Source organism: Camelina sativa, chromosome 3 (assembly GCF_030686135.1).
Source record: "Camelina sativa cultivar CO46 ecotype springtype chromosome 3, ASM3068613v1".
In the NCBI taxonomy this organism is placed as follows: Eukaryota; Viridiplantae; Streptophyta; class Magnoliopsida; order Brassicales; family Brassicaceae; genus Camelina; species Camelina sativa.
The window spans coordinates 1319131-1341900 of record NC_141882.1 but is presented as its reverse complement, the minus strand read 5'-3'; the positions used below and the strand labels follow the sequence as shown (position 1 = coordinate 1341900).

At 37.2% G+C, this 22770-nt stretch overlaps 7 protein-coding genes across 12 annotated transcripts; 4 read left to right on the top strand and 3 right to left on the bottom strand.

The window, feature by feature from the left end:
* Positions 1-332: 332 nt before the first annotated feature.
* Positions 333-2063, top strand: LOC104761568 (acid phosphatase 1-like). The gene is made up of 3 exons (XM_010484676.3): positions 333-996; positions 1257-1466; positions 1800-2063. The coding sequence occupies exons 1-3, from the start codon at positions 569-571 to the stop codon at positions 1975-1977; spliced, it is 816 nt and encodes a 271-aa protein (XP_010482978.1). The 5' UTR covers positions 333-568; the 3' UTR covers positions 1978-2063.
* LOC104761579 (uncharacterized) lies at positions 1665-4042 on the bottom strand. Of its 2 annotated transcripts, none has more exons than XM_010484688.3 (5): positions 3722-4042; positions 3464-3564; positions 2351-3368; positions 2149-2246; positions 1665-1973 (listed from the first exon to the last, which is right to left on the bottom strand). In XM_010484688.3, the coding sequence occupies exons 1-4, from the start codon at positions 3809-3811 to the stop codon at positions 2175-2177; spliced, it is 1281 nt and encodes a 426-aa protein (XP_010482990.1). In that variant the 5' UTR covers positions 3812-4042; the 3' UTR covers positions 1665-1973; positions 2149-2174. The 2 variants fall into 2 exon arrangements, with proteins under 2 accessions (XP_010482990.1, XP_010482997.1); XM_010484695.3 differs by having other exon boundaries at positions 2173-2246.
* Positions 4043-4379: 337 nt separating this feature from the next.
* Positions 4380-8007, bottom strand: LOC104761555 (BRCA1-associated RING domain protein 1-like). Of its 2 annotated transcripts, none has more exons than XM_010484666.3 (13): positions 7809-8007; positions 7643-7696; positions 7488-7558; positions 7038-7390; positions 6755-6955; positions 6308-6583; positions 6115-6215; positions 5801-5987; positions 5615-5712; positions 5426-5516; positions 5152-5317; positions 4943-5061; positions 4380-4861 (listed from the first exon to the last, which is right to left on the bottom strand). In XM_010484666.3, the coding sequence occupies exons 1-13, from the start codon at positions 7889-7891 to the stop codon at positions 4514-4516; spliced, it is 2148 nt and encodes a 715-aa protein (XP_010482968.1). In that variant the 5' UTR covers positions 7892-8007; the 3' UTR covers positions 4380-4513. The 2 variants fall into 2 exon arrangements, with proteins under 2 accessions (XP_010482968.1, XP_010482960.1); XM_010484658.3 differs by having other exon boundaries at positions 6308-6586; positions 7809-7973.
* Positions 8008-8248: 241 nt separating this feature from the next.
* Positions 8249-13191, top strand: LOC104761547 (phospholipid--sterol O-acyltransferase). Of its 4 annotated transcripts, none has more exons than XM_087497542.1 (16): positions 8249-8629; positions 9015-9150; positions 9252-9396; positions 9485-9654; positions 9749-9825; positions 10112-10328; positions 10422-10575; positions 10942-11041; positions 11221-11315; positions 11612-11663; positions 11830-11901; positions 12063-12231; positions 12312-12416; positions 12493-12577; positions 12679-12774; positions 12893-13191. In XM_087497542.1, the coding sequence occupies exons 1-15, from the start codon at positions 8387-8389 to the stop codon at positions 12758-12760; spliced, it is 1902 nt and encodes a 633-aa protein (XP_087353668.1). In that variant the 5' UTR covers positions 8249-8386; the 3' UTR covers positions 12761-12774; positions 12893-13191. The 4 variants fall into 4 exon arrangements, 2 of the variants coding, with proteins under 2 accessions (XP_087353668.1, XP_087353671.1); XR_015588147.1 differs by having other exon boundaries at positions 8266-8629; positions 12014-12231; XR_015588151.1 differs by having other exon boundaries at positions 8266-8629; positions 11221-11474.
* Positions 13192-15238: 2047 nt separating this feature from the next.
* Positions 15239-16199, top strand: LOC104761537 (uncharacterized). Its single transcript, XM_010484637.3, has one exon. The coding sequence runs from the start codon at positions 15463-15465 to the stop codon at positions 15907-15909; it is 447 nt and encodes a 148-aa protein (XP_010482939.2). The 5' UTR covers positions 15239-15462; the 3' UTR covers positions 15910-16199.
* A 502-nt stretch (positions 16200-16701) lies between these two features.
* LOC104778552 (long-chain-alcohol oxidase FAO1-like) lies at positions 16702-19774 on the bottom strand. Its single transcript, XM_087507809.1, has 3 exons — positions 19279-19774; positions 18851-19126; positions 16702-18591 (listed from the first exon to the last, which is right to left on the bottom strand). Exons 1-3 carry the CDS (start codon positions 19507-19509, stop codon positions 16840-16842), a joined length of 2259 nt encoding a protein of 752 aa, XP_087363935.1. The 5' UTR covers positions 19510-19774; the 3' UTR covers positions 16702-16839.
* Positions 19775-21111: 1337 nt separating this feature from the next.
* LOC104761527 (CRIB domain-containing protein RIC6-like) lies at positions 21112-22739 on the top strand. The gene is made up of 4 exons (XM_010484627.2): positions 21112-21588; positions 21694-21800; positions 21913-21994; positions 22147-22739. Exons 1-4 carry the CDS (start codon positions 21528-21530, stop codon positions 22476-22478), a joined length of 582 nt encoding a protein of 193 aa, XP_010482929.2. The 5' UTR covers positions 21112-21527; the 3' UTR covers positions 22479-22739.
* Positions 22740-22770: the final 31 nt, after the last annotated feature.

The window sequence follows — 22770 nt, the reverse complement described above, 5'->3', positions numbered from 1 at the left end:
ATTATTATATCTACAACCCATTCCACACTATCATCCATCTCGCATCCATTTCAATTTTTTTTTCTTTCTTTAATTTCCGATAACATATACACTATGTATGTGCTGATAGTCAAATATATTATATTTATACATCTAGATACATTTTGTAATGCTTTTTGACAATTATATCGCCAATAATCGAGGAGATCAATTGCTCATACAATCATACTTCTTAGCGAGTATCTTTCATTATCCCCATCTTTCTCTTTTTTTTTTCTCCCGCATATTAAGCTAATTAAACTTTCATAATTTTGTCCCCAATAAAAACTTGTAAAGTTCGATCATATCGTATTATCGTGACAACGATATAAAACGAAACCCTAAAATATATAACTACAACCAAAATATTTTAAAAAAATGATTTATATAATGAAACAAACATGGGTTTAGATTTGGATATTAATTATTTTCCTTTATTATTAGCTAGGTCCACTCTGACTCTTCTACTTATACTACTCTTCTTCTCGATTGTACACACTCGTGATCAAACAATCTCAAGATCCAAAAACTCTTTTTCTTTCTTTCAAACATGGACCGATCCATGTTTCTTTCCCTAGCATTAGCCTCACTCTTGGTCGGAGTCGTCTCAGCTGGTGACTGGAACATCTTGAACCAACTCAAAGGACTAGGTTCGTCGTCAAGCCAGAAAGGTGCCGTTTCTTCAGGGATCAAGACGAACTTGAAAGGGTACTGTGAAAGCTGGAGGATCAACGTGGAAGTTAACAACATCAGAAACTTCGATGTGGTGCCTCAAGAGTGTGTATCGCACGTTGAAGATTACATGACATCATCGCAGTACAAGGATGACGTGGCGAGAGCCGTTGATGAGGTCATTCTTCATTTCGGGAGTATGTGTTGTAGCAAGACTAAGTGTGATGGTATGGATGTTTGGATCTTTGACATCGACGACACGCTTCTCTCTACCATACCTTACCACAAGAAAAATGGCTTCTTCGGGTAAGTTATATGCTCTCTACCTTAACCGATTTGAATTGACGTGTGTATTACTTTTTACTTATGAAGTATAGTAAAAAACCCTAGCAGAACATTATTGACTTACTGTAATTGTAATTTGTAAATGCACCTTGGATCGGACTGAACCGGACCGGATCTCTGATTAGAGAGATTAAAAATTTAAATTTCGGTTCAGTTTAGTTTGGGATTAAACACATGGATTAATCTTTTTTTTTTTCTCATGATAATGGATTGAAAAACAGAGGAGAGAAGTTGAACTCGACGAAATTTGAGGAATGGATAAGGAAGAGCAAGGCACCATCAGTACCACACATGAAGAAACTGTACCACGAGATCAGAGAAAGAGGCATTAAGATCTTCTTGATCTCTTCCCGGAAAGAATATCTCAGATCCGCTACCGTCAACAACCTAATCCAAGCCGGTTACTATGGCTGGTCCAACCTAATGCTCAGGTACAACTAAACCGGATATCGAATTTCAGTTCATGCATTCTTTAAACCGGTAAGAACCATTGAAACCTTGTAAACCAAACTCTAATTTGGTTACTTTAGTCTCCAAACCAAAACGAACCAAAATGTCAAGTTTGTCCAATCTAAGTTGAGATAATACCGATTTGGTTCATATATTCGTTAAACCAATTCAAAACCACATTGAGTGAAAAGCCAAGTTTCTCCATTACTTAATACCTGAGTAGTTTTCATTTCACTTCAAGTGAGCACAAAACAAATTTTACACACCCCTCTAGTTATTCTGGTTTACTCTAACACGAAAACTGAACAATGCAGGGGGCTAGAAGATGAGCAAAAGGAAGTAAAACAGTACAAGTCAGAGAAGAGGACATGGCTAACGAGTCTTGGTTACAGAGTCTGGGGAGTGATGGGAGACCAGTGGAGCAGTTTAGCAGGTTGTCCTCTTCCCAAGAGAACCTTCAAGCTCCCAAACTCAATCTATTATGTCGCCTGATCAAAACAAAACAAAACTATGATTCTTGTTTTTTCCCTTCTTCCTGTCATTTTCTATCAAGAGACTTAAAAAACAAAGGTTTATTATTGACCAGTACCAACCAAACAAACAAATAGTATGGTTATATGTTCAAATCATATCAGACACGATCAACCAATGATTTTACAGTACCAAGTGTTAAAATGAGTGCTGCACCATTATTTTTCTCTGTTCAAAGCTTTCTCCAGTCTTGCCTCAAATGGTGTTGAATGCCAATTCACGCTCTTATCCTGCACTTCCACAAAACTATCATTCTCTAGAAAAATAGACTCTTGATTGATTCTTACACTCAGTTGGTTTTGAAAGTGATAAGTCTATTGTACTTCATTCTTACCTCTCTGTACTTGCTGGTGGTGTTCGGTATCCCCTTGAATGCAGTTTCAGAGCCGCAATCTATTGTCTTTGAGTGATTACCCCAGTAACCACCAACTGTGCCTATAATAGGTGTCTCATCAGGGCTCTTGCTCGGTGATTTCATGGGCGTAGATGAAGCCGAGAACTGTTTGATATCCTCCAATGTCAATGCGCATAGTACAGGTCTATCATCATGGTTGATTCTAACCGGTTTTGATGAGTAGCTAGACTTGTGTTTCTCGGGTGTAGAGGTATACATAGAGACGCTATTGCAGTCACTACCTGTCTCAGATGTTGAGAGCCATGTTGAAAGGCTAGCATCAATGGCCACGTCTTCGTTTCCCAGTTTCTTGGGTTTGATGCTGAGTGTTATATCATCATTCTGCGGGTCTGTGCCTAAAGAAGAGGAATCCCTTTTTTCTTGTGGACCTGAGATGAAGTTAGTGTTCTCCTTTTGAGACTGTTTGTGTATTGTTCTCCCTTTGGATTTAGCGGATTTCCACTGAGTGAGATTCTCAACCGGGTTAAGTACTCCTTGGGCATCATAGTGGTGTCCTTTTTTAACACTCTCAATAGAACTTGTCAGTTTTGCCTCAATCTCCTCTGTTTTATCCCCAGTCTCTTCAGTATAAACTTCTTTGATTGGGTTATGCAAGTTATCATCACTAAATCCAACATCACTGTAATATTCTTCATCTTCACCGAAATCGCTTTCACTGCAGTCTAACTCATCCTCCTCTAAGTCGTCATCGCTTTCTCTGCAGTTCTTGTATCTGTGGTTCGAAGGATACGAATCTAAGGCAACGTCAACGATCTCATCAGAAGAAGACTTATCAGTCTTGGTAGACTCCAATGGCCTCTCTTCAGATTTGACTTCTTCTGTGTTCACTTCGGAGAGGTCAACTTCAACCACAATGTGTTCATAGGTTTTGACTTTAGAGTCAAATGTGACTCTCTTCCTAGTCGGGCTTGGACTGCATTTCACTTCAGCCTCGTCACTGTAAAGTCAGCATATATTATTAGCTTTAGCACAGAGCCCAAAACCAATTGAATCTAGAGGAAAAAGGTACGAAACAAAACCAATCACACTAACCAAATCTCAGTGATTGGAATCACAGAAGCTTTCGGGATTTCGTCAGCCGTGGGGAATCTAACATTCACATGATCAGATTTCGCAGATTCCACAGAGAGTTTCTAATGCATATAAACAAAGAAGTTCTTCGGGTCAAGCAAAATCAATGGAAGTTAAAATTGAATAAACACGGAGATGATCTATCTGGAATCTAGCGTTACTCAAAGCAAATTCATCACAAACGACTGAAAGATGCGAGGGAATTCTCAGGAAACTTACGTTTTCTTTAGCTTGATCGGATTCTTCCCTGCGTCTCTGCCGACGACGGCGATTCTTCCGGCCACCGAAGCAACCCCAAAAGCAACCCATAATAATCACCGAAAGTTTCAAGGTCTAGCGAGAGATGAAGAGTAATGCATTCGTGAGTTCGATCAAGCATCAAAATAGGTCGACATCGAAATTGAGGAGGAGCGGGGGTGTGGTGTTTGGTGGGGACGATCACTGAGAAGAGAGAGAGCGGGGTAAAAAAAGTGTTGTTCAACTTTGGGAATTGGGAATTTAGGGTTTATTTAGCATTTTTTTCTTTTTTCTTTTTCTTTTAATTAATAGTGTGTGATTTGGGATATAAAGTAAGTGACCGTTATCATTACCAAAAAAAAAAAAGTAAGTGACCGTTACAATTTTGACCCACCAATGACCTTATCAAAGCTTTTTTAATTGGTCCGTTTCTCACCATTAATTTTAAGTTTTTAACACTTTATTGTTACAATTTATTTTTCATTAATCCCTAAAAAAAACATTAACTATTCGTCATAAATTGGTAAGTTTTCCAAATTTTCATAAGTTACAGTTTTCGAGATTCTTCTTGTTAATTTTTTCCAAGGGTAATGGACAATAAATTTTTAGGTTTTGAAGGGTATTGCGTTTTGCTCTTCTGTTTGCAAAGACGAATCTAATTTATTTGTCTACAAAGTTTTTGTTATCTTACAAAAATTTAGAATACAAGATTACAACAATCTTACATATAGTAGTATAGTGAAACTGAAACATGTCTGTGTATTGGCTCTTAAGTTAGCTAATTATAGGGTGTAACTTGTAACCAGCGATGGACTCCAAAAGCCATGTGTGACCAACGAGCCGAGACCCAGTTTGACTAGCTAAAGCCTCTGCGTCATTAGCTCTTTGCCAAATAATCGTGACTTCTTCCCCTAAGGCGCATCTAATTGGGGGATCAATGTTGTAAACCACAATTGGTGATCTTTGGTCATCGGCCCTGTTGCTACTTTCTGCACCTAGCTCATCCTCTGTGTTCAAGACTGTGCCTTCAGCGACTTTGACTAGATTCTGAAGGTCTTCTTTGTATCCTTGGTAGAAATCTCCAAAGAAATAGAACTTCAAGCCATCAAAGAGCTTTGGTTTCTGCTCGACAAAGACATCAAAGAGTGAGATATCCAAACACAGCACTTTCAAATCTTGTTTTGGTTTGTTTTTAATACTTACATTACTTGCTGCTCCGAGTCTTGCAGATTTCGGTCCATCTTGACATCCTTGACTATCAATATGAATCTCAAATGTTTCTTCATCAACAGGTTGAGAAGCTTCAAGGCTTGCTTGTATCCCTAGAAACAATCGTGCGGTTGATAAGAATGAAGATGAGGAATTCTTAATACTAAAAAGTAAAGAACTCCTGATTGAGCAAACTAACTTACAATCTGCATTGACAATCCATTTTCCATTCAGAATACCCATAAGAACCTTCAACGTTCTTGTGCAAGCTCCTTTTTCGTCTGTAGAAGCAATCACATGTGTAACATTTGGGTTCCAGTACCTTGATATGGTTGCATTGAATTTAACGGCTAAACTTTCCATTAGGTTCTGGGGAATAGCAATGCAATGATAAAATTAGTCTTTTTGTTTACCAAAAGTGGTAGATCCACAAACAGAGTTTCTTGTTTCCTGTAAGATGAGTAACTTTCTACTGACCTTATCACTCTTAGAGAGGGCTGATCCACAGAGAACAAGGTCTTTTGTAATAGCTGGGGTTTTTTCCAAAGAACATACCTCAGCAGGAGACCTGAGGGAGAAAGGTAATGAGATTTATCAGTTTCTATTATAAGAGCAACAATGTCATACTGTAAGTTTTAACATTATATGCTGAAAATGATTTTATACGTTTTTGGCAAGGGCTCAGCTCTGGATACGCGATGTCCAGACTTCTCGTTTGGGAATTTGACAGAAGAATGAGCCGGACAAAGAAGAAGAAAGTCCTCCTGTAAGAACCAAGAAAACAATCTCACATTACAATTGGAACTTTGGTAAGTAATTCTTATGTGCAAGTGAGAAAGTGGCAAAACATACATAATCCCAACGGCATCTGGACATTTCCCTTGCACATGGAACATGATAGCTTCGCCGGCAAGACTTGACATAGCAGCCTAAGGCAGCCCCTTTCAGACTACATTTAGTGCACTTGATTTTCATTCCCCTTGCCAGTTCTGGTTTCAGGTTCTTCACTGTGTCACCTTCATAATAAACTTGCGGTGCCCTGAACATTTGTTCATTCAACTGCTTTTAGTAATTTCAGTATGCATAAGGATTTAACACCCTAGCTAAATTATATGCACATGGACTGGCAGGATCAAAGATGAGAAATTGTAAGTTACTATGTATACCATTCGATACAGGCACTGTGGACATGGATAACATTGGACCGGAAGATGTCATCTCCAGCCACTGGTTTTCCCTTGGAGTAATGCAGCATTTCTCCAGTGGCCTAACAAATATTGATCCAGCCAATTGAGTAATACTTCAGAAATCAAACTCAGTTTTTAACCGAGGATATGCAAAAGAAAGCTTCAGTTTTACCTCAGATACCCTAGCGGATTGGCAGAACCCACATATGGTTATGTTGGATGATGATTGATCCCAAACTACATGTGGTGTAAAATCCGATGCCTTTGAGGTTTTCCCAATTTGATGATCATCAGAGTTTGCAGAGCAGTTATCATTGCAGTCAATATCATCAACTTTTTGCATCAGGTTCTTCTCCCTCTTGGGGACTTTCAGATGATTCTCCATTGCTTCATAAGCGGTGATGTCACGTTTCCGTTTTGTATCTTGTTCTGTATGACGTTCGGGTAACTGCTACAAACAAAAGATCAATACACATTTTAAGTTGTTTGATTTCAAGGACAGGACCAATAAAAATCAGATTGGAGGATGATGTCAATCTATGATCAAGAATGCATCATAATTCATTAACTGAACTGATGAATCAAAATGGTGAGCTTATGAAGCAAGACGAGAAAGCACCTGATGTTTCTGAACTTTAACATAATCAGTGGGATCATCTGACCGGAGGCTCTCCATCAACCGCAGCAAAGTCCCATCCTGAGTATTCAATTTGCTTTCATGGATACCACAAATCCGCTTCCTTGCAGCATTGCCAGGCTGCTCAGAAGCAGTGCTGTCACTCGGACTTTTGACAACTTGACCTTTATGACTTTCAGGTGTCTGCAGCAAGGTAAAAAATAGGATCATTAAATATTTAAATGTTACTAGACGAATCAAAATGATCAATTATATTTGCTCTTACATGATTGCCAGCGTCGTTCTCTGATTCGAACACATATAAAGGGAGATGATCACGCAACTTCTCTGCAGTCCAATTCTGATGCTTAGGTCTTGGAATACTATCTTCTGAGGTTGGAAGAGGAGAACCATCATGACTAGAGAAATCACCACCATGATTGAGCTTGCTTGCATCCTTGTCAGTCATCTCAGAATCTTCAGATCCACCGTCTTTTGGGCTGTTGGAAATGTTCAGTGCATCGCTCTTGTAGTTGCAATCATTGGGAATCTGTAATTGTGGGAGATGAACACTAACAGCTGAATTTAAGCTTTTGTATATGCTTATAACACTTTCCATGAAATGAAGGTTCCTCTGAGCTGCACGTGAAAGTAATTTACACAGTTGTCTAAACACAAATATTCAAAGAGAGACAAAAACACATTAAATCATATGAACACATTGAATAGGACTAACCCTTTCTGGGATATTTAGATTTGCACACAGCACAGCTTGATTCAGCTTTCGAAGATTTGTGTACACATGAACTGTCAAATCGATTCCAGAGATATCAGAATCTAATTGAAAACAAATATGTAAAGAGTATAACAGAGGGAAGCAGACAATCTTACTCGCAGAAAACGTGGTCACAAGGAAGCAACACCGGTCGGTTAAGCAATTTCAAGCTACAGATACATAAGATATCATCGTTACGAATCCAATAACACCATGACACTAATCACTAATCGAACTGAATATAATTAAGTGAACAAAAGAAAGATGGGGGGCGAAACGAACCATAGGGGGCACTTGAGCTCGAGCTCGAGCTTCTGGAGATGGAGAACCCATGGATTCATCAGCATGTTGGTAAAATCCGCCATTAGAGTACCAAAACCAGATCTAAGTGACAAGAAGCTATTAGTTTGATGCCGAAGAGAAGAAAGACGCTTCCTCGTTTCGTCTCCGTGCGATTGGTATTTACTTTGAGAGCATTGGGACACGTGTACGATTGATATCAATTGGCGGGGACTTTCTGTTTTGATTAAGCGGGAGAAAATGTGAATAAAACCGCCCGCTTGTTTGTTACGAAAATTTCGAAATATTTTGAATTTTCAGTTTCATAGGCCCAATAAAAGCCCATTTGTTTGTTACGACGAGATAAGGATTGAGGAGTAACTAACTCTAACCCTCTAGTTTGTTCCGAGGGTTTTTATTGTCTAGGGGTATATTTGGAAAGTGAGGACGCTTCCAAAAACTTTTCAACTCTACCTCCAAGGTCCCCAAGCCTCTCTCTCTCTCCTCCCTCCCTCTTACTTTTCCTCCTAAACTCTGGGCTCTGGCGATGGAATGAGAAGTAGTTAGAGACACCGCGAACGATGGGAGCGAATTTGAAATCGATAACGGCTTCTTTCACTGTCATCGCCGTCTTTTTCTTGATTTGTGGTGGCGGAGCTGCGGTGGAGGATGAGACCGAGTTTCACGGCGACTACTCCAAGCTGTCAGGTATAATCATTCCGGGATTCGCGTCGACGCAGTTGCGAGCGTGGTCGATCCTTGACTGTCCATACACTCCGTTGGACTTCAATCCGCTCGACCTCGTGTGGCTAGACACCACTAAGGTACGTGATCTTCATTTCTGTTGTTTGATCATCGCTCCCTATTGTGTCGGTCGAGTTCCTTCTTGATGATGTATCGCAAAGAAGCATGTCTCATCTCTCTTACTGATTCATTAATTTGTCAATATTGACGCCTCTTGTTGATATATCTTAATCTGAGATTAGAGTCATAGAAAACAGTTGACTCCGCTAAGTTTTTTCCATCGCTTTTGGTTCTCTGAATGTTGTGCGATCAACGTGAAATTAGTATTCGCCTTGTTTGGCTCAACTAGATCTGCAAGTTGTTCAAGGATAAGAGTGTGCTCCTTAGTAGTTAGAAAACGTTTTACAAGTGCATTGTGATTCATTTGTTTGTTGATTACTGATCAACGTGATGGATTGTTTACAGCTTCTTTCTGCTGTGAACTGCTGGTATAAGTGTATGGTGCTAGATCCTTATAATCAAACGGACCATCCCGAGTGTAAGTCACGGCCTGACAGTGGTCTTTCAGCGATCACAGAATTGGATCCAGGTTACATAACAGGTACTTTTGAATTGTTTTTCTTTCTTTTGAGTTTTCTTGAATTGAAATTTCTTTTTTGTTGTGATAATATGGCTAAGTACATTAACTTGGTTGTTTTTCAGGTCCTCTTTCTACTGTCTGGAAAGAGTGGCTTAAGTGGTGTGTTGAGTTTGGCATAGAAGCTAATGCAATTGTCGCTGTCCCATACGATTGGAGATTGTCACCAACCAAATTGGAAGAGCGTGACCTTTACTTTCACAAGCTCAAGTTAGTCCTCATCAGACTTTTCTTTTATCTTTTTCTTTTCCTGTAAGATAAGCAAAGAGCTCTGGTCGTCTTCTCTTCTCTTTTGCAGGTTGACCTTTGAAACTGCCTTAAAACTCCGTGGCGGCCCTTCTATAGTCTTTGCCCATTCAATGGGTAATAATGTGTTCAGATACTTTCTGGAATGGCTGAGGCTAGAAATTGCACCAAAACATTACTTGGAGTGGCTTGATCAGCATATCCATGCTTATTTTGCTGTTGGTACTGGCCACATATCCTCAAGTTACCATTTTAATTTTTATCTACTTTGTGACCTGCTGTATTGAGCTCAATACCTGATTTGTTGTTGATTTAGGAGCTCCTCTTCTTGGTTCAGTTGAGGCAATTAAATCGACTCTCTCTGGTGTAACATTTGGCCTTCCTGTTTCTGAGGTGACCTCTGACTTCTTATTACTTTTAATTAGTTGATATCCACCAGGTCTTGTAATTCAGGGATTTTTTTCCTATGAAAGTGTTAGTTTTGTTAATCAAACTGCTGTACTCGATATTGTATCTGTAGATCTAAAAGTGGCTAGTTGTCAAGGAACATATTGTGGATAGTATATCTGTCAGCGACATTTGCTAATACAGCTAAACCACATGTACACTGACTTTGTTTCAGATTATTATGTGACATACTGACATGCGCTTCTCATGTTTTTTGTTGGCAAGGCTTCAGGGAACTGCTCGGTTGTTGTCCAATTCTTTTGCCTCTTCGTTGTGGCTTATGCCATTTTCAAAGAATTGCAAGGGTGATAACACATTCTGGACGCATTTTTCTGGTGGTGCTGCAAAGAAAGATAAGCGCGTATACCACTGTGATGACGAGGAATATCAATCGAAATATTCTGGCTGGCCGACGAATATCATTAACATTGAAATTCCTTCCACTAGCGGTAAGACTCTGTATATGCATCTGTAACGCCAACAAAAATTAACACCAAGAATGTTCACTCTTATATTTCGTTCCTTTGATGCGTATCCAACAGTTACAGAAACAGCTCTAGCCAACATGACTAGCATGGAATGTGGTCTTCCCACCCTATTGTCGTTCACAGCTCGTGAACTAGCAGATGGGACTCTCTTCAAAGCAATTGAAGGCTATGACCCAGATAGCAAAAGGATGTTACACCAGTTAAAGAAGTACGTGACCTTTCTTTTTGATAAGAAATAATGCTCATCGACCAACACTTGCTGGCTCCTTGTACTTCAACTTTTCTGTTTAAATCTCTAGATCAACTGTACATATGCTTTGTCTATCTTAATATAAGAGAAAAGTGTTATCAGAAACGTTATTATTGACTATCAGTGTGCCCTCTTTTTATATTATAGAATGTCTCTGTCGCTTACAGTTATGAAGGCAAAAAAGGGTTATTTAGTTGATTAATTTTCACAATTGTGTAGTTTGTTCTGACTCTGGCAGGGACTAATAGTGTCAATTGTGCTTTACAAATCTTAGTCAATCTTCAAAATAAAAATTAGATATAACATGCTAAGTGTACTTTGCAGGTTGTATCATGATGACCCTGTTTTTAATCCTCTGACTCCTTGGGAGAGACCACCTATAAAAAATGTATTTTGCATATATGGTGCTCATTTAAAGACAGAGGTATGATGCATTCTCCATATTACATTATGTGTCTGTTGTGTTATTATATCCTTTTTGTTTTGCAAATGCATTCTCCGTTTGTTTGCAAGATCCTTTTTGTTTTATGCTTTTATCATTTCCCTTGCGTCTTATTCTTTGAAGTGTTAAAGATACTAAATATACGAAGCTGTCTGTAATAGGTTGGTTATTACTTTGCCCCAAGTGGCAAACCTTATCCTGATAACTGGATCATTACTGATGTCATTTACGAAACTGAAGGTTCCCTCGTGTCAAGGTAAATTTCCGCAATAGCAGAAGTAATCAGGAATGCAAGGTCTTCTGTGTCCGTCTAGTGGCATGTTATCTTATTTGCATAAGCAAATCTTGAAGAGCTTAAGTACTTTTTAATCATTCCTTTTGAGCTTAGTGGATGGTCAGTGGCTTAAAGAAAGAGGTGTGAAACTATTGCATGAAACATGACACTTATATCAAAAGAACCCACTTCTGAACTTTGTATACTTAGGAGTAGTCGTTCTTTTGAACTTTTTGCTTAAGTAACTAGTTCATATCTTCTTGCTACAATATCTGCAGGTCTGGAACTGTGGTTGATGGGAATGCTGGACCTATAACTGGGGATGAGACGGTAAGCTCAGAAGTTGGGTTTCAAATTATTGTGTTGCAAAACTACTGAAGACTAATAATACAAGATTTGCTTCTGGAACACTGCTTGCTATGTTCTCTAGTACACTACAATACTGACTCTCCGCTACTTTTACTGAATCACTAATTATGAAATTGATCTCTTATAGGTACCGTATCATTCACTCTCTTGGTGCAAGAATTGGCTCGGACCTAAAGTTAACATAACAATGGCTCCCCAGGTACCCTTTTTTAAATTCTTCACCGTAAATAGATTAAACTTCAAGTGCACTTTTCTGGTTATATGTTGAGTCACCAGCAATTTGTCCTTCTAAATATCATATACATCTCAAGAACTCATATAAAGTTACAAGAGATTCTCATTGGGATAATAAAACAACAGCCAGAACACGATGGAAGTGATGTACATGTGGACCTACATGTTGAGCATGAGCATGGGTCAGACATCATAGCGAACATGACAAAAGCACCAAGAGTTAAGTACATAACCTTTTATGAAGACTCTGAGAGCATTCCAGGAAAGAGAACTGCCGTCTGGGAGCTTGATAAGAGTGAGTAACGAACATATGAAAGAAGCTCTCAGAGAATCTTGCATTGGTTTTTTATTTTTTGAGCAATCATTTTTGTGCAGCAAATCACAGGAATATCGTTAGATCTCCAGTTCTGATGCGGGAGTTATGGCTTCAGATGTGGCATGACATTCAGCCTGGTGCGAAGTCCAAATTTGTCACCAAAGGTAAAAACAAAATTATTGGCTCTTCTATCATCAGTTCCTGTTGCTTTTGGGTACAAATATAAATACTTTGTCGCAGCCAAGCGCGGGCCACTTAGAGATGCGGATTGCTACTGGGATTATGGGAAAGCCTGTTGTGCTTGGCAAGAATACTGTGAATACAGGTTTTACTTCCCATCCAAAGTTTCTGATCTTATCTATTATTTTGGAATCTGTAATTTACTGATTTGGTTGCTGTAATTATATTGTGAAATCAAATATACAGATACAGTTTCGGGGATGTTCACTTAGGACAAAGTTGTAGATTGAGGAACACATCTGCTAATATGCTGCTCCAGTACATATAAATTTCCTCGTTCAGGTCACATTACTTAACATTTTTCCCACATTATCTTTTTATCGTGGATATATTTTGGATATCACACAAACAACAACAAACTTTAACCAATTTTACTTTCTTTTTTTATAATTTGTTACAGCAAACCTATTCCTTCATCTGCATTTTCCTCTCCCAGTAAGAAGAAAGAAAAAAAGGTTAAAAACGGTCAATTCTTATTGCTCTCTCTATTTCTTACGCAAAGGTATTCTTTTGTGAATTTTTTATATTACGAGCATATGATATTTTGGGTACAGCTAAGAGTGCAGTTACTTTGATCGTCACGGCCTAAGTAGTGTAAACCCATATTAAAAGAATTATTCTTTTTTTCTTCTTCTTTTAACTTCAAGTGCGATTTGGTCTATTCCCTTTCAATAGAGAGAAAAATAACAATTCTGAGTATGTTGTTACTTTTGCTTGGTAGTACCATTTATTCTAGCTTATTGAGTTAGCAAAACCGTATGGAAGACAATGAAGATTTTGGTTGAATTAATGATAATAAACACGACAATGTTATCATGACCACACACAAAAAAAAGAAGAAGACATTGTTATACTTTTCTGACTGAATTATAGAGCGATAGATTATTTTTTTACGATTAAACCGAAATATATCTTTATTTATTATTTTTATCTATATAGGTATATATTTCATAACAAGTTAAAAGTAATAGTTAAGAAATAAGAAGTAAATCTTTTACTTTTTATAGATTTTACGTTTTTTGATAAGCAATTGGGAGAGAGGGAGAGGGAACAAAGCATAATTAGGTGGAAGAATTAAAGTGCTAGGTGGTGTGATGGTTTGGTTGAACATGAGTTTTGAACTTTTTATACGAGAGTTAATACTTTATATATTGATATTAAATGTTTTTTAGTCAATTTTATGGTCCCCCTCAAATTGGGGTCCTTTGATTTTTCTCCATATTTGCCTCCCTTATTAAAAAATAGTGGACATGCATTCGTTCATTTTTCTTGTTTTTTTTTTTTTTCATTTTTAAAACTTGGCATTATTTTTTCAGTCTATTGGATGAAACTATCCAACACACATCAATTTTCATAACTTCGTAAGAAAAGATTAGTTTATATATTATATGATTAACATAATAACTTAAATTCAATCTAAAATACTAAAAGTTACTACTTCTTAAAATGTTATGACAAAAATAAGAATATATATGTATTAATTCATTTAGATACTATCTTTTCTCATATATCTCTACTATAATATATGGGTGATTCTTTCATCCTACATGTCAATTAACTATATACAGTTGGGTTTTCATATGGGTTTTAAATGATTATTTTTGACATTATGGTTTTAAAATATTTAGTGTGATGTTTAATAACTCCTGTTTTAATCGAAACTCAAACGAATTGCAAAATCTGTTGATATAAGGGATTAATAATTGTCATTTTAAATGCTCAACTATTATTATTAGTTTTTTCTTAAGTTGGTCGTTTCTTGAATTTGATTTCTCGTCATCGTTGAAACTGTATAATGTTGAGGTGCTAACAAATAACTAGAAAGTAAACGAGGAAACAGTCTAAACCTTTAACAAATAACTAGCATGTGTGCGTGTTCTGCATCTACATATAGCCACATATAGAAAGAGAAATTTTTACAGGAAAAAAAAATGGCAAAGTAAAAGAAATTTAATTGTATTGTCGATCTTGTTCAGCACGCATCAAAGCTGCAAGAATTGTTTAGTAAAACTGATATTTTTAATTAATATATTTGAATTCTACCATGTAAAAAATAAACTTAAAAAAATGACTGGTATTTTTTTCTTATAAATGACAAAATCATTGAATAATTAAAAAAATAAGTTTAGTACAAAATTATAAGTGATTGTGTTGTTTAATATAGTTATTGTATACTATATAGATCATGACTTCACACAGATGTTTGATGAATAAAAAATTATAAATCACATAGTAGTCTTTTTTTTAATTTCAGAGTCTCATAAAAATACTGATCAAAACTTTGTTTATGTTTTCAAAACGTAGTCCTCAGTGTTTTGTAGCCAAAATATGGAAATAAGAGGTTCATTCTCAGTAGAAGGATAGAGAATGATCGTGCATATACGTAAATTTTATGTATGAGACTTTTATAAAGATTGGTTGGATTCCGAAACTTGTACTTTTAATAGGTTTATAAAATTTATATCGTACTTCGTATAGCTTTATGCCAAAGAAGCAAAACTTAAATCAATTTGATTCCTTGTAGTTTCTACAACTTTATTTATGAGACTAACACAAAAAAGGACAAATCAGTCTATTTATGTTCAATGGGTAACCCAAAATTGAAGAGAAACGGTAAAGCAAAAAAAGGGCAATCCAGTAAATTCAAATATAATGGCATTAATGTAATTATGTTGAAAAAAGAAGGGTAATCTAAGCCTCCAGCCTCTATAAATTGTTGTAACCTACCCTTTCCCGTGACTTTTCTGTTATCCCCTCTTTCTCATCTCTCTCTCTTTCTCATCTCTCTCTCTCTCTTAAGCGCTCCGATTTTATTCTCTCGCAATAAAAAAATAAAAATCTCGAAACTTTTGAATTTTTTTTTCACCCTCGACTATTTTTTTTTTTGATTTGACTGTTTTACGGGACAGTCAAATATTTCAATTTTTTTAATTGGGTGCTGACGTGGCATGCATCCAATAGAGAAGCACCATGAACACCAAAACTATGCGTCTTCCCCCACGTCGTGTTCTAACGGCGGATAAACGCAAAGAAAGAGACGGCGCCATCTCCTCCGTCACTGATAAACCGCCGGAAATCTCCGTGAAGAAGCTTCCTCCACCGCCGGTTAACCCCATTTCCAGGAAACCTACAACCGCAGGAGCCGAGCCGGTCGGCTCGAACCAGCTGATGTTAGCCGGCTATCTGAGCCACGAGTTCCTAACCAACGGCACACTCTTCGGAGAGCAATGGAACCCGGCTCGAGCCCAGTCAGTCGATCAAAGGAAGGTGAAGCCGAGCCATAGTATCGAGACGGCTGAGGAAAGTGAGCCGAAACGGAAGAGGTACATGGAGGTTACAAATCTTCTCCGGTCAGATGGGGCCTACCTGCCCGGTATCGTCAATCCTGCCCAGCTTGCCCGATTTCTCAAACTCTGATCGGCGTAGTCCGGCGTCCACGTGGAGTCAGATCATTGGTTTGTCGCCCGGCAAGCGAGACAGCCATAAAACCGAAACCTTTCTCTCTCTCTCTCTCTCTTTTTTTTTTTTTTTTTTTTTTTTTTAAATCGTCTCTCTGTGTAAAGCTCTCTCTGTCTTCTCTCCTCTCATCTTCTTCCTCGGAAATTGACTGAGAAAGTTTTAGGGTTTGTTGTTTGAGGTAGATGGTTCCGTTCTTTTTTGTACATCAGAAATATCAATTAGTCAATGGAATTATATATTCTCTCAAATCAGAAAGATTGAAACTGTAAATTATTTAACTTTTCTTGTGTTCTTTGATGGATCCACAGTGGATCTTTTATCAATTTGATCGGAGATCGTATTTGATTTATACATGACAAGAATTAAAATTCAAATCTTGATAACTTCTTTTTTTTTTTTCTCTTATAAAAATCTGAACTTGGTCGATTGATCTTAGACATCGAATGCAGTTTTAAGGAGATTTCAATCTCCGGCTCTGGGAAAACAAAAAATAATGGTGATGACCTTTGTTGTATAGACTGTGTCAGTTTTGGATCTCAAAAACGCTATATGCAGAGCTTCTGAATACACACACTTTTCTTCGAAGAAACCGATGATCGTTCCATTGGTGTGACGCGTTTGCGTTTGTACTCAAAAGAGAGATATTTTTCTTCCCAGGTAAAATATCTCTCTCTTTTGAATTGAAGGGGTTACACCTAATGTAGCATAACCAGTTGCTTAGTCTATGTTGTTTTGGCAATACACGTTGAATAGAACAGAACAATGATAAATATTGATTTGAGGTGCTTGTCTATGCTGTTCTGGAAAACAAAATCACAGTGCTGCCTGCTTCTCTTTTATTCAACATCATAGTAAAAAGAAAGAACAAAGATTGAGCATTTCTTATTATTAGTCTTTCTTCTTCTTCTTCATTAACTCGGCTATTCTACTGGATATGCAGTAAGCAGTGGACTGAATGGTGATCATAGGATTCACACCAAGAGCTGTAGGCAGAACACTTGCATCACATACATACAAATCTTCCGCCTCCCAGCTCTCTCCTTTCCCATCAATGGCTCCTTCCTTTTCTGTTGCACCCATACGGCAACATCCCATCTGATGCGCTGTGAATGAATGAGTCCAATGCTTACTCATCGACACTACTCCTGCTGGCGCCTCTACCGTTTGCAAAAAAGCCTCTAGATCTTTATGTTTCATTCCATCACACTTTATTCTCTGCCCATCGCTCCTGTATGTGCCCACCTCCGCTGCTCCTGCTGCAGCTAAGATCTGCAGTGCTTGCTTTAACCCAATCGTCAGATTCTCTTCGTCGGCTTTCGTTAATCTGTATTTGACAATGCCCCCTTTCACCTCTCCCACACCTTCATCTCTCACCATGACAAAAATATGAGACGTCCTTGAGTATTTGGCAAGTCTCTCCTTAATGTCTGACCCAGAGACCCACGGGACGAGAGCTGCGAAAGTACCTGGTCCTATAGCAGGAGTCTCCAGTGTGATGTTAGGTGTGGTAGAGTCCATTGGATGCACATAGTACAGTGCAGTCAATATCTCTCCCTCATGAGCTGCTCCTTCGAAGTCTGATTTTTTTTCCGGGAAGTAGCCCCAAACCATCAGGATAGGGTGGATATGGAGACCGCGACCGATGTTTGGATTCTTCAACCCGCTCGAAGCCAACAGCTCCGGTGTCTTAAGCGACCCACAAGCCACAATTGTCACTTTGGCATTGATCTGAAGCTTCGTTCTTGTTCGGTTGGATAGAGAAGCTGTGACTCCCAAACATCTTTTTTTCCGTCCGCTCTCCTTTCTTTTGTGAGCATCGTTTTCCGCCAAGATCACTTTCTCAGCCTTGCACTGTGTTAGGATCACGGCATTGTTGTTAACTGCATCAACCAGCCAGGTTAAATCTGTCCCTCTTTTGTCTCCAGTTGGGCATCCAAACGAGCAACTACCGCAATAATGTCCGTCTGTTGAGTTCCTTGGCACTGTTGTCACATCCAACCCAAGCTTCTTGCAACCTTTCCGCAGAATCTGGTTCTGAAACCCTTCTCTGACGATTCTCTCAGTGACACCTATCCTCTTGCAGACTCTATCCATCGCTGCCTTATATTTCTCGCTAGAAAATGTTGAAATCCCTCGTTGCACTGACCATTCCTCTATGATAGCATCAGGTGTTTTTAAGGCTGCTGCCCAGTTTACCACAGAGCCACCTCCGACAGTTGATCCTGCCATGAACCGGAACCTTCCATCATGAGTCATCAACAAGCTATTTGACTCAAACATCTCAAACGTGGAAGGACCCTCGAGTGCTGAGTAGTCTCTGGGGACAAAGTAGTTCCCTTTCTCGAGAACTACCACTCTAAGGCCTGACTTAGCTAGGTTTGCAGCTGCAACTCCTCCACCACAGCCAGAACCCACTACCACTGCATCGCACTCGATCTTGTAAGTGTCACTTTCTCTGTCCTCTGTGACTTTAAGACCTTTGTTGATCATACGTTGCTTGATGGTCATCTCATTTACTTTATCAGTCTCGATGATCCCTTTCTCTAGAGGTCTTTCCTTGTGTTTCATGCCCTCGTTTTCATTCATGTCGACGCTATAACCAATTGCATCCCATGCTGGGTTTTCTGTATTTTCATCTGTCTGTTCATACATATGAATTAGTAAGAAAAAAGTATGTATATTTCGAGCTGGTTAAAGAATAGTAGTTAGAACCATGATTGGGATTAGAAACACAGCTATGCTGTTGAGCGCATTGCATAGAACCACACATCAAACTAATCACTTCCAGCACAATCATGAAAGTATATATGCCATATGATTCATGTTTGCACCTTTTTAATCTCTAAAGAAACTAAATGGCTTGTTACAGAAACATGCAGAGGAAGATGGAAGACGTTACCCATGTGAAGTAATAGAATAAGAAGATGGCTTTGATCATCATAAAACCGATTCTTGCTAAAGGGTTATACCACTGTGTGTTCCATCTCTGAAGAACCTTCTCCCTCTTCTCCAGAGAGATTTCAGAAAATTTGAGAAGAAAAGGCCAATTCGCCTTATCAAGACAGACTAACCCGCAAAGCAGCAAGGTCCCCAATCTGAATGTAAGAATTCTCAAAACTATTCTCACCACTATAACTGTCACTGGTATTGCCTTTGTCGCCAGCAGCTCTGCGACCTGTTTTTATCAGTTTATCCGCATTTCACTTGCACATGTAAATTAAGTTGTATATTGGAGATAACGTAAGAAAATATAGCTTTCATCACTCTAACAAAAGCCCTTTATTGAGATGATAGATAAACAGAGAAGGCTAAGTTGGAGAAAAGAACCTCATCTGGTCGAACATGAGGCCCAGAAGAAGACTTGAAGAAAGATAAGAGTGCATCATTGCGTAAAACCTTCAACTTCATCTCAAGATCTAAGCTCTGCAATGGAACAGGAGGCAAAATAGCCTCGCAAATGGCAGAGAGGGCTTGAAGGTCAGATGGCGAGAAGCCATGGCTCACGTTTTCCTGTTTCGTATTCCATCTCAACAAAGGGCTTCCTCTTCTTCCTACCATTTCTTTCTTCACTCTCTGATTTCAGCTTTAAGGTCTTCACTCTTTTCAACTTATAAGAATTCCTTGTTTACACAAACATATATATATATATACATGCGAATGAATTGATTATGGTCTGATCATTTCTCTGCAACAACGTTGTCCGACAATCTAAGGCGGTGCCTTAAGTGTTGGGTAATCGAATAAAAATTATGAAAGGAGTTTGTTTCTTTTTTGAGTTTCTAGATTATGTTTTTGTTGTTTGCTTCAGTTGCGTCTGTGTTGCATCGTAAAGCGAGACCACACACTCTACGTAATATCATATCACGTGTGTGTGTATATTGTATTTATATGCATATATACAGTACGAATACGTATTACGTATATGTGTCTTCAGTCAGGTGTGGGATTTAACGGCGGTCACGTGACAAACGCTGGCATTGTACTGTTGTCACATATGTTACATCACATGTGTTTTTCGGAAAAAATATAGGGAAAGCTGTATTTAGTCTTATATAGTTTTAGTATTTGTTTTGCATATTACAGCCTTTTTTGTGTATTAGTGTTTCAGGTGTCAATAAATGTTTTTATTGCTTTTTTTCGTAAGGGCATGTTTATAGAGAGATCAGTTTAGGGTGTTTTTAGAGTATAAATATTGTGAAAATAATGTAAGATTAGTAGTTAAGAATTTTTGTTAAAAAGTTAGTTATTGGGAAAACATGTTTAAGATCTTAATATTTAATAATATAATATTCTTATAGAAATTTAAGAATGTTTAATAAATACATAGATTAATGTTTAATAAAAAATTTAAGAATGTTTAATACTATTTAATAATATAATGTTTATTAATATTCTTAAACATATTACTATAAAAATTTATAAAATAACATTTTAATTGCAAACTTATAAAACTTTTACTAAAATTCAAAATACAATGCCATATTTTTATAAAACAAAAAAAAACATTGTCAATAAAATTTAAAAAAAAACAAACAAACATATTACTTAATTAATTAAACAAGACAAACATTTTATTTAATTAATACATAGATTAATGTCTAAATTTATTCCATATATTTTCAACCAATTCGAAAGAGACACGTTACACAAGATCAGACCCAAGAACAGTTCTAGAATAAAATCAGTGAACCTGATCTTAAGTCCACTATTCAATTATTTTCATTTTTAAAATGCCTAAAAACACCCCATATGATCTCCCTATAAACATGGCCTAAGAGGCTCTGTCGCATTATATTTTTTTCCAAACTAAAAGTATAAGACAACCGATATGAAAAGTGAAAATACAATTATTTATTTTTCTTCTTTAATTACATTACATACATCATCCTCAAATTTTAGTTGAAAGGCTAATACGTCTTATGTCATGGGTTTCTTGCGTCATGGGTTACATCAACTTTTGTAACATATTTTATTCGTTGGTCTCTAAACAAGCCAATCTAAATATGAGTCTGTATATTATTTTTATCAATTGATTAAATTTGTTTTTACTAACAACTGCCGAATCTCTTTACAGTTTTACCAAATTAAGATTATAGAATACAGAACAAACAACAAAATTAGCCTCGTAAATTTAAATCCAATTTCAACTAAATATCGTTCACTTTAATTAGTTTTTTTGTTTTTTCTCTATCACGTTATTAATTAGTTCAATGTCTGGAAACTAAAAACTATGATTTTAGCTCTCAACATTCTCTTCTTCCTATTTCTTTTTGTTCATAATTGAACATCTTGATTCAACTTTTTCTTTTCTTTTTTTTTTCAAGAAAAAAGAAAAGTTATAGGTCGTAGAATGTTGAATCAAAATGTTTTTAAGGAAATCATCAACAATCGCTCTTAATTGAGCCGAAATGAAGAATTACGTGATTTCTTTTCAGTTTTGAATTCATATGATTCTTTACATCATAGTTTCCAGGGAAGAAAAAAAAAAACTAGTAAACACACAGAATAGTTTCCTTCTTTTTTTTTTTTTTTCCTCTTAGAAACAATATATTTTGATTTGTTTTGGCGATTTCATTATGTCCAACTACAAAATGAAGGGCCTCTTCAAGGGTCTTAGGTTTATTTCTCAAATATTTGGTAAGTTGTTATTTATTTACCCATTTGTAAATATATTTACAGTACTATATATCTTCGTTTGTTTATCCTTGTTACATATTTGTGAATTTGCATGAATTAATGAAGAAAACGAGAAAGAGCCAGAGATGCAAATTGGAACGCCAACAGATGTAAAGCATGTCGCTCACATTGGTTGGGATGGAGGATATGTCGATCAAAATCCACCCAGCTGGGTACGTATTTACAATATCTTTTATTTTCTTTTTTTCCCCAATAAATATAAGTATATTGGTATATATAACAACAATTCATTATCATAGTTAAACTAAAATTAACTGAATGTAGATGAATGATTTTAAAGTATCGGGTGGATATTCATCGGCGCCTCTCGGAAATATCAAGGAGGCTGTTTCATGCATTTCTGAAGGTATAGTTCTCTGTAATTAATTTGGGATACCTAGCTAGGTAGACTACTCTTCTTTTTAAAGAAATTTGTAATAAAAAAAACTATGAAACATATGATTTAGGTTTTAGAGTTAAAGATAATAGTAATTAAGAAAGATGTTATAATACGTGCAGATTCGACTCGGTCACGAGATACACCTGCTGGACTTCCGAAATCGTCGAGAGAGCGTTCAAGCACGTTAGGTAGTTCACCAGCAAAAGAACAACGATCACGACGTGGATCTTCGCATTCAAGTAGTGGTGGAAACCCTAAATCTTCACGGAGGTCGAAAGAATCGTCTGATCAAGATGGTTCAAGAAAAACTCGACGGAAAAAGTCAAAGGATAGTTCTGTAAACGGAGGGTCTTCAAGATCGTCACGAAGAGCACGTGGATCTCAGACAGAATCAGTAAATGGTTCTATTGTGTCCGATGAAGGATCAATGATATCAATCGATCTCCACTGATATATAGATCATATCTATAATTAAAGAAACAATATAGAAAAGTTCGGAATTTGTCTCATCAAGAGATCATATAGCTTTGGTTGGTTACTAGGAATAAGGATCATCAAGCTATACTAATGAGTTTCCGAATTTTCTAGCGAGATGATATATGTCTCGATCATCATATTATTTAATAATCGAGGCGATCAACTGAATTCGGATGTGGATTTGTGTTGATGTTGAATGTTTTGTCTCTCGGATTATAAACTTATAATGCAGTCATGTGTGCGTGTACAAAGAAAATGAAAAGAAA